This window comes from Heteronotia binoei, chromosome 9 (genome assembly GCF_032191835.1).
Source record: "Heteronotia binoei isolate CCM8104 ecotype False Entrance Well chromosome 9, APGP_CSIRO_Hbin_v1, whole genome shotgun sequence".
Taxonomy (NCBI): domain Eukaryota; kingdom Metazoa; phylum Chordata; class Lepidosauria; order Squamata; family Gekkonidae; genus Heteronotia; species Heteronotia binoei.
In genome coordinates, this window is record NC_083231.1 from 20,308,388 (window position 1) to 20,321,892 (window position 13,505).

At 43.7% G+C, this 13,505-nt stretch overlaps 1 protein-coding gene across 1 annotated transcript in view; it reads right to left on the reverse strand.

Moving 5' to 3' along the window:
• Nucleotides 1-13,505, reverse strand: part of LOC132576932 (arf-GAP with Rho-GAP domain, ANK repeat and PH domain-containing protein 2-like) — a 132,883-nt gene that overhangs the window by 42,858 nt on the left and 76,520 nt on the right. The window contains exons 11-14 of the mRNA XM_060246245.1: nucleotides 12,214-12,299; nucleotides 10,609-10,791; nucleotides 5,663-5,837; nucleotides 3,074-3,205 (exon numbers count right to left, since the gene is read on the reverse strand). Of these exons, the coding sequence (XP_060102228.1) occupies nucleotides 3,074-3,205; nucleotides 5,663-5,837; nucleotides 10,609-10,791; nucleotides 12,214-12,299 (576 nt within the window). The remainder of the gene's footprint in view (nucleotides 1-3,073; nucleotides 3,206-5,662; nucleotides 5,838-10,608; nucleotides 10,792-12,213; nucleotides 12,300-13,505) is intronic.

The window sequence follows — 13,505 nt, forward strand, 5'->3', positions numbered from 1 at the left end:
GTTTCATTTTAACACTTTTTTAATGGAAAATCAGCAAGTACAGATCGGATTTCCAAAGCCGAAATCAGCCTATATTTAGCATGCAGGACCAAAATTCTTTCCTATTCTCCTATCGGCGAACAAGCCTTCCTTTCATAAGTGAAAGTCATTTTGTTCTTTTGAACATCAACATGTGTGTTTGTGTTATGACTTGGATGTATATGGGAGATCATGTATTTTGTAGAAATTAACATTATATATCATTGTTGTTATTTCAAATTACTGAATCACCCCATCCCAGTCTAAGCCATGCTCAGAGCAATGTACAACAAGTAGAAACAATACTATAGGTTAAAAACAGCACAAATTAAAACAATAACATTTCAAAAACCCCAATGACGCCCTGATAATTGTGTTCTTCATCCAAATTATTGGAGTATACATGGGGTGGTTATTTTCCCTTTTTGGGGGGGGCAGGGCGGGGAATTTTAGAAAGTTTGTCAGATCTTAAAGTTCAGCAAAATTCTCACAAGGGGCTTGAACAATGGAGTCCAGAAGCAAGTGTTTCTTGGGGGGGAGAGGTAAGAAAGAAAGAAAGCACAGTAACATTTAGAGCAGGGGTGTCAAACTCATTTGTTACAAGGGCCAGATATTACATAAATGAGACCTTGTTGGGCCAGGCAATGTTGGGTTGGGCCAAGCCATGATGGGCCGGGCCATGTGAGTACCTATTTAAGATTAGGTAGCAGAGATACAAATTTTATAAAGAACATAAACATATTTTTAAAAAAACTTAAAACATGCTTAAAACATTAGCACTCATTGGTCTTAAATATGCTTTCTTTGCATTTCTCCCATGGAATCCAGGGAACTGGGCAAAGGAAGCTCTGGCTCTTTCCTTCCTTCCCCAGGGGACTGGGGGGGAGCCTCAGCCAATAGAAGGAAAAGTGGCTTGGCTCAGTAGCTCCACTGTGCAATTGAGAGAGACTGGCAAAGCAAGCTATTTGTCCCCCCTTCCTCCCCAAGGGAGGAGCCTCAGCTAGTGGAGAAAATAAGAGGTTTTGCTCTGTAGCTCCTGTGCAATTGAGCAAGCCTGGCAGAACAAGCTGTTATGCAGAAACAAGCAAGATATAGGGAGAAGGAAGCAGATGACAGCCAGTTGCTCAGGGGCCTGATTCGGCCCCCGAACTGCATGTTTGACACCCCTGATTTAGAGGTTCTGGAGCTCCGTTCCTATGAGCTCCTGCCCAAAATGAGTCCTGGCTGTTGAGGTCTTAGGCAAGCTTGCATTTCAAAGAAGAGTTAGGCTAAGGGAAGAGATCCCTTTTTGTGGGTGTGACCTATGATGTGGGACGTGAAGTGAAGAATTGAAAACGTTTTTCACTGGTTTTATATTACCCTGATCCATCAAGCCAGCAGGGTGGTATATAAACTCTCACAATGGTCAGGCCTCTGTAAAGAGGAGAAATATGAGCCCTACCCACTCCCACTGGAACCCGAAAGAATGGAAATTAATTAACCTCCCACTCATCTGAATATCTGAGCTCAAATGATGATATTTTTTTCCTCCAGCTAAGACACCAGATAAACGAATCGATGCTTTCAGAGCTGGCCTACAGATCAAAAGCAGAGGAAACGTTTCCTGAGTGTTTTCTTTTAAAATTTTAAACCACCTCACCTTTTTTAAAAAAGCTTTTAAAACCTAACCTTATATTTGGCAATTTCAAGGTTTATAAAAAACTATAAACACATGAGCAAAAAGGGGGAAAAAATGAATGCATAACAAAATAAACACCTCCTGAACTTAGAAGAATTGAAAGCTGAGGAGAGGTGGGGGGGGGGGGAGAATGTCGCCTGACAGAAGCCGAATGCAAAATGAACAGCTGAATCATAGCATGCAATAGCTAAAAGGTGCTACCTTTTTATTTTTTCCCCCCACAAGCGCTGGAAATAGAGGCCAAGACTGAGTCAATCTATTTTGCGCTGGCAGAAGTGATGCTACAAAACCCCCTCAAGTGTCAGGAGGGGAAAGGCAAACAAATCTACACCTTTCCAAAAGATTTTTTTTTTAAGTGAAAAGATTAGTCTTGGCCAGAGAAGTATAAACATAACAGATTTGTAACAACTGCAACGATATTAAAATGTGCTCTGTTCTTTGAGAGACGACCAGCATTTTTCTTGAGAAGACACAAAACCTCCTTTGTTTATTCTATTAAAATGCAGGCCGGTGATGTTTATGAGTAGCGAAACTGCCCGTCATCCTAAATGTAGCCAGTGTGAGGTTTTGGTTAGGGGGAAGGACTCAGATGGGGGATAACCTAGTTCTAGCCCCCATCCAGTCATCCAGCTGAGGGCAAGGGATCCCCTGGTTTGTAGGCCCTCCCCCCACTTCAGGGTCATCAGAGAGCAGAGAGAGGAGGGAAATGTCTGCTGGGCACTCCATTATTCCCTATGGAGACTGATGCCCACAGGGTATAATGGAGAATTGATCCACAAGGAGAGGCTGTTTTTTGAGGTAGAGGCACCACATTTGCAGCATATCATCTGTTGCCTCTCCTTAAAACACCTCCAAGTTTCAAAAGGATTGGACCAGGAGGTCCAATTCTATAAGCCCCCAAAGAAGATGCCCCTAGCCTTCATTATTTCCAATAGAGGGAAGGCATTTAAAAGGTGTGCGGTCCCTTTAAATGTGATGGCCAGAACTCCCTTTGGCTGGTATCTAAAGAAATATTATTTGGGTAAGTAACTCTACCCCATGTATGCACACATTCTCACACATATGTATGTTTTTTTCTGTATGCTACTACTAAGGTTCTAATATAAAATGACAAAAGAAGAATGATGTTTACCAGGGCTTTTTTGTAGCAGGAACTCCTTTGCATATTAGGCCACACCCCTTTGCATATTAGCCAATCCTTCAAGAGCTTACATGGCTCTCATTATAGGGCCTACTGTAAGCTCTTGGAGGATTGGCTTATGTCACGGGGTGTGGCCTAATATGCGAAGGAGTTCCTGCTACAAAAAAAAGCCCTGATCTTAACAATGCTAGACAAAACCACATTTAAATATGGAGAGGTCAAAAACATGGAAATACCTTCTTTTAATTTCCTCTCAGTCAAGAGCTTTGCAGCGCTGAATGAAAGTTTGTATAAATATTCACAAAGAAAGGTAGATGACGAATCTTGAAAGGAATCACTGTTTGACTGAGTATCATAATTAGGGAAATCTGTAAAATAAGTGACAAATGTCAGTAAAAGAGCCCCAGTATCCAAATTGTCTGTGTTGCCCCAGTATCCAAATATTCTGCAACAAAAAAAGAGATCTGCATTTATAAATTTTACTTCAGCCCTCAAAAGTCACAGAGGTAAGTTTGAAAATGTCACAGCAAGTTTCCAACAGAGATTTCAGTGCTAACTTAATCCCTGTACAGACAAAATATGTAATTTCTTTTCCTCATTAGGGTTGCCAATCCCCACGTGGGGGCAGGGGATCCCCCAGTTTGGAGACCCTCCCCCCGCTTCAGGGTCATCAGAAAGCGGGGGGAGGGGAGGGAAATGTCTGCTGGGAACTCTATTATTCCCTATGGAGATTTATCCCCATAGAAAATCATGGAGTATTGATCCGCCGGTATCTGGGGCTCTGGGGGGGGCTGTTTTTTGGGGTAGAGGCACCAAATTTTCAGTATAGCATCTAGTGCCTCTCCCCAAAATACCCCCCAAGTTTCAAAAAGATTGGACCAGGTGGTCCAATTCTATGAGCCCCCCAAAAGGTGCCCCTATCCACTATTTGCTATGGAAGGAAGGAATTGAAAAGGTGTGCCGTCCCTTTAAATGTGATGGCCAGAACTCCCTTTGGAGTTCAATTATGCTTGTCACACCCTTGATCTTGGCTCCACCCCTAATGTCTCCTGGCTCCACCCCCAAAGTCCCCAGATATTTCTTGAATTGGACTTGGCAACCCTATTCCTCATCCATAATTAAGTGTTAAAAAGGAATACCTGAATATAATTCAGAACTGGCAACAAGAATTTGACACCACGGTTTAAAGATCTGAAAGCCATAGTTTGTGTTAACTACAGTTTTACGTTGCCCACTCTTTCAAACACATCTAATTCAACAAGATGTCTGTCTCATTTTCTTCCAGGTGACAGTAAATCTATGTTTTTTTGTCTTTGTTCTTTTTGTAACTCTAAACACATTGGTTTAGAGCCCACCAGGGCTTTTTTTTGTAGCAGGAACTCCTTTGCATATTAGGCCACACACTCTTAAAACAAGGCCTACTGTAAGCTCTTGGAAGATTGACTACATCAGGGGTTTGTGGCCTAACATGCAAAGGAGTTCCTGCTACAAAAAAAAAAACGGACTGGATACCACTATGCAGCAACAGAAAGTAAGCTTGCCTTAACGTAGTTCTTTTTGTGCAAGGTATTCCACAAGAGCTACTGTAAGCACTGATGTTTAATTTCCAATCTGTGTGACTGAGAGCAATTAGGACAACGGGCTAGCTGATGAAGTTTGCTAAAATATACTTTGGGCTAGTGTAAATACAAGTCAGGCCAAATTGACCTAGAGCAAGTGATGAACAAACATGTTCCACAGGATCCAGCCCACAGTAAAGAGTCATTTGAGGTCGCCGCACCTCAAAAAGGATATTATAGCATTAGAGAAGTCCAGAAAAGGGCAACTAGAATGATTAAAGGGCTGGAACACTTTCCCTATGAAGAAAGGTTGAAACGTTTGGGACTCTTTAGCTTGGAGAAACGTCGACTGCGAGGTGACATGATAGAGGTTTACAAGATAATGCATGGGATGGAGAAAGTAGAGAAAGAAGTACTTTTCTCCCTTTCTCACAATACAAGAACTCGTGGGCATTCGATGAAATTGCTGAGCAGCCAGGTTAAAACGGATAAAAGGAAGTACTTCTTCACCCAAAGGGTGATTGGCATGTGGAATTCACTGCCACAGGAGGTGGTGGCGGCCACAAGCATAGCCACCTTCAAGAGGAGTTTAGATAAAAATATGGAGCAGAGGTCCATCAGTGGCTATTAGCCACAGTGTGTGTGTATATATAAAATTTTTTGCTACTGTGTGACACAGAGTGTTGGACTGGATGGGCCATTGGCCTGATCCAACATGGCTTCTCTTATGTTCTTATCTTTTCCATCACGTTGATGAAGTCATTCTTGTTCCACTCCCCACACACAATGCTGCAACAGTGATAAGCACAGAAGATCTCAGTGGAAATCCTTACAATCACATAATTTATAGGATCACTCTACAAACAGCTAAGTTTTTGTTCCCTGTTATGTTTTTTGTTATTATTTTGTTCCCTATTATGAAAATGCAGGCTAAAGTTAATGTCCTGTGTGTAGTTTCGTCTGATAACCTTTCTCCCTTTCCATTGTCTGTTACACTAGGATGAATGATATACGCACAAATATGATCTCAGGTAATTTATTAACACTGTTGATTCAGCTTTTGTATGGCTCGTGGACCGAAATAAAAATACAATCCCCCCCCCCCCCAAAACAACCCTAAGAAAAACAACATCCGATTTGGATGAAAAGAATCTTTAGAGTGACAGTTTGACTCTGTGTGATCTTTTTAATCAGTAAAATATTTCATGAGAATCTGATGCACATTGATCTATATCTAAAGCGGAAAGTACTGGCCCCGATCCATACCTGAAAACTTATTGTGGTGGAGAAACTCCATCTGCAGCCTTTGTCCTGCTTTCTTGGCTAGCAAGTATGGGGTACTGTAGACAGGATCGCCAGTAGCACACATCACATCTGCCCCGCTAAACAGCAGCATCATGGTTTCCAATACTTCCTGCTTAACTACAGCGGCACACAGGGCCTGATCATGAAGATGAAAAACTTTAAGTACAAGTTGAACACCAAAACAGGAAGGGATTAAAGACTCTTCATTTAGTGAGCAACATTATTGCTCACCTCTAGGGGTGGAATTCTAGCAGGAGCTCCTTTACATATTAGGCCACACCCCGTGATGTAGCCAATTCTCTAAGAACTTACAAAAAAAGAGCCTTGTAAGTTCTTGGAGGATTGGCTACATAAGGGGTATATGGCCTAATATGCAAAGGAGCTCCTGCTAGAATTCCACCCCTGGTCACCTCATTCGGAAGCTGACAGATTTGGCTGAGATTTGTACAGTAAGGTGAGAGCATAGTACATTTCAGAGACAAAAGCCATTTTAAGATTATTAAATCATATTGTAGTATAAATTTTCTTGGGAACTGGTAATTTGGCACTGAGGCATTTCTACCGAAGGCAGCATGCCCTGTTATACAGAAGCGCCCCCACCACAGATATTCTATATTCAGTGGACTTTTCATACTAAAACATCTAAGTGTAAGTTTGAAAAGAACACATGATAGTTGGGCTAAACCAGAAATTGCAGTAGCAATGAAAGCTTTTATTTAGGGGAAGGACGAAGAAAACCAAGATGAGTTTTGACTTCTGGTGGCAGGAAAAAGATGACTTGTTTTTTCCTCAGGTGGCAGGAAAAAGATGACTTGTTTTTTCCTCAGGGGTTCTTTGCCTTAGCTTAGATGCTACTGGAAAGTGGGTTATTTTCCCACTTCCCCACAGAATCATAGCGATTCTGTTTCCATGGGTTTTCTGTTCTTTCCAAAAACTGCTTTTACTACGATCTTCTTGTAAAGACTGAAGCAAAGCTGAGAGAGGATGCCACATGGATGGGGATTTCCCCTCCACCTTGTGCCATTATCTGTGCCCTGCTCCTTCATGGCCACCATCCCCTCCACCTTGTGGAAGTCCTATTGCCTCTGTACTTTATCAGCAGCCACAGTGGCAGTGGGAAAACCACAAAGGATCACTGTTGTGTAGAAACTCCCCTTTATTAAGAGACAAGCTTGGTGCTTCCACTCTCTGTGGCCCAGTTGAATCTACCAAGCCATGCTGAGTAAACATTTAATTGGTTCTCACCTACCTCTTCACAAAAGAAACAAATACAGTCAAAATTCTGAACATATTCTATTTCAAAGCTGCTTAATAGTTTAACACAACAAGTGTAGCCGTGTACAGAAGAAAACAGCAAGAATCCAGTAGCACCTACTGACTAACAAAATTTGTGACAGGACTTTTGTGAGAAGAGCTGCCAAGCCCCCAGTCTGGGTGGGGGTTCCTCTGCTCAGGAGATTCCCAACCCTCCTGCCCACATTGGGCCCATGGGGGGAACCTCCCCCTATGTCACCAGCGCAATGACATCACCCAGAAGTGACGTCATTGTGCAGGCAACGCCACACATGGCAGCTCTAGGCATTTCCGGGAAAACTCTATGGTTTTCCTGGACGCGCCAGTCGTTTGGGAGGGGAAACTCTATAGTACAATAGGTACCATAGAGTTTTTTCCCTGCCAGATGGCTAGAGTGTCCAGGAAAACCACAGAGTTTTCCCAGAAATGCCTAAAGCAGCTGCGCGCATAGATTGCCAGCACGATGACATCACTTCCGGGTGACATCATTGCATCGCGCACGTGCTTCACACACGAGAGTCCCCAACTCCAGGACGCAGGGGACTTGGCAACCCTATTTGTGAGTCACTGCTCACTTCTTCAGTTTAACACAAAGCTGTTACAACCATATATAGCCTATACTAGCAGGCCATTACCAAATGAATTTATACTTGTGTCCCCACAAACAGGAATATAATGAGCTTTATTAGGGACAACCAAGATCTTCTGTGGCCTCCTGAGATTACTTACTTCTCCCATGTAATCTTTCCTTCTTTTTACCCCCAACTCCAGTCCTTCATTCCACATTACAAATTGCCTTCAGCACTCTATTTCAAAAGCAATTTTCTATACAACAGAAAAGAAGCACAGTAGGGAAATAAGAAGTCCAAAATTCCATTGGGTACGCCAATTGTTGCAGTGTTCTTTGGATCCTGACCTTTGCACTTATGTAGAAGGATATGAAATAACTTTTCAGTTATCCACTGAGCTGTTCAATGTGCTAATGGTTAAATTAAGAGGTCAAAACAAGGTTTTTTTAAAGTCAAAATCCTTCATTTAATCTCCCTTCACCCGGAGAAGCCACCCAGAGTCTTTCTCACTAACTCTTCAGGAACTCCAGTATCTTCTACTAGGGAGTGGAGACTACAGCACCCTGGAACCACTGAGAAGAGAAAATCATGGTGAAGGAATAAAATCTTCCATTTTAGAGTCAGTTTGGTGTAGTGGTTAAGTGCGCAGACTCTTATCTGGGAGAACTGGGTTTGCAGCTGCTGGAATGGCCTTGGGTCAGCCATAGCTCTTGCAGAGTTGCCCTTGAAACTCTGTTGGGGATCCTCTGTTGGGCCGGCAGGTTGGGAACCTCTAGAGCAGGGGAATCCCTGCCTGGCCCGGGAATTTGGCAGCCTTATCTAATCTGGAGAACTGAGTTTGTTTCCCCACTCCTCCACATGCAGCCAGCTGGAAGACTTTGGATCAGTCATGGTTCTCTCAGAGCTGTTCTATCAAAAGCAGTTCTCTCAGAGCTCTCTCAGCCCCGACTACCTCACAGGGTGCCTGTTGTAGGGAGAGGAAGGCAAGGAGATTGTGAGCCACTCTGGGAGTCCCGAGTGAAGGCTGCAGTAGAAATCCAATCTCCTCCTTCTGTGAAGCAGGGCAATTTAGCTCCTTATTCCATTCATTTATGAGACTTTCCATGTCATGTTCATTTCTATGTCATGAGCCTGCTTCGGCGGGGAGGGCGGGATATAAATCAAATCAAATAAATAAAACAGATATCAAATATTTTTAAGCAAATATCTGAGGTGAGAGGTGCCACTTGGGTCAAAGTAGGGGGAGGGGCAGCAGGGAAGGCAACCCTGACAGTTGGCTGCAGAATACATCAGGCCTTAGATATCTGCCTTCCCAAGGCCTGGGCTTACAAAGAGCCTACATGAATCACTACAGAAGTCACTGGAGAATAAGAAAAAGATGATATTGGATTCATATCCTTCCCTGTACTCTGAATCTCAGAGTCTCAGAGCGGTCACAATCTCCTTTACCTCCCCCCGCCCCACAACAGACACCCTGTGCAGTAGGTGGGACTGAGAGAGCTCTCCCAGAAGCTGCTGTTGAGAATCCTCTCCCAACATCGCCAGTGTGATGACATCACTCGCAGTGATGTCTTAGCGCCAGTGACGTCTCACACCAGCCACTCTAGGAGTTTTCAGGAAAACTCTATGGTTTTCCCAGACGCTCTAGCAATTTGAGAAGACACAAAACCTCCTTTGCTTATTCTATTAAAATACAGGCTGGTGATGTTTATGAGTAGCGAAACTGCCCGTCATCCTAAAGGCAGCCAGCGCGAGGTTTTGGTTAGGGGGAAGGACTCAGATGGGGGATAACCTAGTTCTAGCCCCCATCCAGTCATCCAGTTGGGGGCAGGGGATCCCCTGGTTTGCAGGCCCTCCCCCCACTTCAGGGTCATTAGAGAGCAGAGAGGGGAGGGAAATGTCTGCTGGGCACTCCATTATTCCCTATGGAGACTGATGCCCATAGGGTATAATGGAGAATTGATCCACAAGGAGGGGCTGTTTTTTGAGGTAGATGCACCAAATTTGCAGCATATCTTCTGTTGCCTCTCCTTAAAACACCCTCCAAGTTTCAAAAGGATTGGATAACTCTACGATGTACACTATGACGTGAAAACAGTACCCCACTGGATCCTGCAGGGGACTTGGCAACCCTAAGATTAGAGTCCACCACTCTTAACCACTGCACCAAACTGTCTCTCCAGGAGGATATACTGGACACCACAGAGCCTTTTTAGTAAAGGAATAAGTGAGACTTTTTTTAGAAAAAGCCCAGCAGTAACTTATTTGCGTAACTCATTTGCACCACGGTTGTTTCACACAGGGCTTTTTTTGTAAAAAGACAAGAAGGAACCTATTTGTATATTAGGCCAAATCCCCTTGATGTCCAGCCAGCAAGAACTGTGTTCTTGCTAAAAAAAAAAAAAAAAAGCAAAAAAAAAGCCCTGGAATAGATAAATGTCCACCTCTAGTGATTCAGCGGACAAAGGATCTTAGAATCTTATCAACAATTGAATGCATCACATACAGCTGACAATTGTGAATCGATGTACTGGTAGATATTTGGAAACCATTTATAGAGGTTTATCTCTAGACTCGCCCCCACTGTTGTCATATTCTGTCCCCCCCTCCCATTTGAGGGTTTGATTTATAATATATTTTTGAAAAGCTGGAAAAATCTGGGGGGAAATTGCTCAGCTTTGGAATTTGTTCATCAGACTCTGAGATGTGAGAAGTATTTATTTAATTTAAAAAAATAATAACAGATTGTATTGTTTATGAAACTGGCATATATTCCTCCCCGGAGAGTTCTTCTCCTAGGTAGGGCAGAGGCCTGTGTGAGCTCTCCGTGGATCAATCTGGCAACTTTAGCTTCTTGTCTAATTAACTAGTGCAATGTCTAATTAATTAATTAATTGTGCATCAGCAGTGAAAGAAGCATGGGTGGATGCACAGAAGCGTGAAAGCCCAGGAAAAAAAACAAAACCAAAAGATTCAAGGGGAAAAAAATATACTTTTACCACATTCTTGTTATTTTAACACAAACAATGCTTCTAGGGGTTTTACCTTATTTAGCTCTTCTTTAGTTTTGTAAAGCAGAGCGGTTTTCCTGAACCTTCCCTCTTTGTACTTTTGCGTAATAAAAGTTAGCCTCCTGTCCGTTGGGGCATCCACAGGCAGTTCTTCATTGGACTGAAGATTTCCTTCCCAAAAGCTGTTTGCCCTCTTGTTCCCTATTACAATAAAAAGCTACAAAAGGAGAAAAAGTCGATCTACATCAAGGGTAAAGAAATGATAAAGAAATATGCCATAAAGAAATACACAAGAACAGAACTTTCTGTACATGCTGAATAGTGAAGAACTAGTGGCAACGTTCAAGACTGTGTCTAGGCTGTGCCAAAGAAAAAGAAAATCACCCTACATTCCAGGTCAGTGATTCTGCAACTGCTCCATTCTGTGACCTACATTAATAACACACATTTGACTTGTTTGACACCATTTTTTCTGCCTCTGCCAGCCATGGGCGGGGATAAAGGGCTACACAGTGCACTGGTAATTAAACTGTTAAATGTAGTTTTATTCAATTTTGTATAATCAATGTATGAATCATGTTGTTAACCGCCCTGAGCCTGCTCCGGCGGGGAGGGCGGGATACAAATAAAAGTTGGTGGTGGTGGTGCTGCCCTCCCCACCAAGTACTGAAAATTATACAGTAAGGGAGGAGAATTCGTGATAACATGTCTTCCTAGGGTTGCCAAGTCCCTCCATTGCTGTGGCAGGGGATTGTTCTCTCAGAACACCCAGAAGTTAAGTTATTGCACCAGGGATGTCATGCCAGGGATGCTCTAGTACTCACAATAAAGCTCTATGGAGTTTTATAGAGTTTTAATGTGATCCCTCGAATGTCGTGCTGGGGACGCTCTAGGATTTGCAATAAAACTCTATGGTATCATAGAGTTTTACCATGATTCCTAGAACATCCCTGGCATGATGAAGTCACTTCTGGGTTACATCTTCATGCAGGGCACATCGTGCGGTGATGGGGCTCTTTGGGGGTGGGAATCCCCCCGGCTGCCTACTCCCTGCCACCAGGTTGTGGTCCTCCAGACTAGGGGATCCCCCGCCACTGACAGGAGCTTGGCATCCCTTTGTCTTCCAGCTGTGTTACGTCAATTGGACTTCTGCTTCCTTTCCTATTAGCAGGCCTGGCTGAGGCCTTTGGGCACAAGCTATGGGGATCCTGGCCCACAGTCTAAGCCTCTGGCCTTGAGGAAGCCAGCCCAGTAAATCCAGTACCATTTTGCACTCTATCTTAACATTTCCTTACTGATACTGGTACCACACTGGGAAAACAGGAATCCATAGACAGAATAGTCTCAGAGCAACAGGTACACCCTAAAACGCTTGCAAATCTCAAAAGCTGGCACTTACCAGACAGTCGAAACTCAGATAATCATTTTTTTTTCACTTGGCCTACAAATATGGGGTAGTTAATTAGTGTAGGGTGATGTTTCAGCTCCATAAATGGGATGAAAGGTTTTACCCGCAGAAGAAAATAAAGCCACATCCCTCAAGAAGCCACTAAATGTCACGATCTTATATACACAATGTCATATTTCCCACTGATCTGGCTGGCTCCTCTGGCACGCTTTCCCCTCCATTCGCCCCTACCTCAATGAGCTCATTGCTCCATATACTGGCATCCATTTTGAGGCTTCGGACCTTCGAATCTCTGGGTCCCAACGATCTGTGCTGGCCTGTATCAAAACACCAAAGCGCAGCCCATTTTAGGCCTAAACGTAGGGCAAAAGCAATAATTTCAATAGGCAGTGTAGCATTTCAGCATGTAAGAAAAATGGGCTGTGCAAATTCTGAGGCTCAGGCATCAGAAAGTGGCCACAGATGTCTCTGGCTACATGTACTTTTGGGCACATCTAGAACAGCCCTGGTAACTGGGCATTCCTGGGGTCAAACACATGAGATATGAGCAGAATGTGTATGTAGGTAGCAATTTAGATCAGCGCCGAGAGGTTGGGGTGGAGGCAGGACCAGCCCTAAACTGCCTGGCACCCCAGGCAAGGATATCTTCTGGTGCCCCCCCCTGCACCGATAATATCACTGAGTCACATGGGGGCACCCAATTTGGTGCCCCCAGTAGGCAAGCACCCTAGGCAATTACCTAGTTTGCCTAGTGGTAGGGCCGGCCCTGGGAGAAGTGGCTAATCCTCTCCCCTTTACCATTTTCCTGGCCTGAAACAGATCTAGGAATCTGCTCTTTGGGAAAAGCATATGGCCACCAGTGTTCCCTCTAAGCTGAGTTAGCGTGAGCTAGCTCACGTATTTTTAGCCTCCTGTTCATACATTTTTGTCTTAGCTCAGGAAAATTGACCCCAGAGCACAATAATTTATGCCGTTGCTCACAACTTTAATGCCAGTAGCTCACAAAGTAGAATTTTTGCTCATAAGACTCTGCAGCTTATGGGCATATGCATATTTCCCTACCAGGTGAAAGGGCAGCACCCTGAGACCGTTCCAGACCAGGGAAACGGCATCAGAGAGGCTTAATCTCCAAAATGTAACACAGAAAATAGCTGAGGTTCTGGTGTGCAGTCTCACCTGTTTAAGCTCTTGATCAGTCATAGGAAGAGTAGAAGAATATAGGGAAGACCAGGGGTGGAATTCTAGCAGGAGCTCCTCTGCATATTAGGCCACACACCTCTGATGCAGCCAATCCTCCAAGAGTTTAAAGCTCTTTTTTGTAAGCCCTTGGAGGATTGGCTACATCAGGGGTGTGTGGCCTAATATGCAAAGGAGCTCCTGCTAGAATTCCACCCTTGGTGAAGACAATGATGAGCCCTACGTAGTTACGGGAGTCAGTCATTTGAGTGGTGTCAAAAGTTACAAATCTAATGATAGATATTTGTTCTGATTTCAGTTGTAGGTTAAGATATGTAAGTCTATTG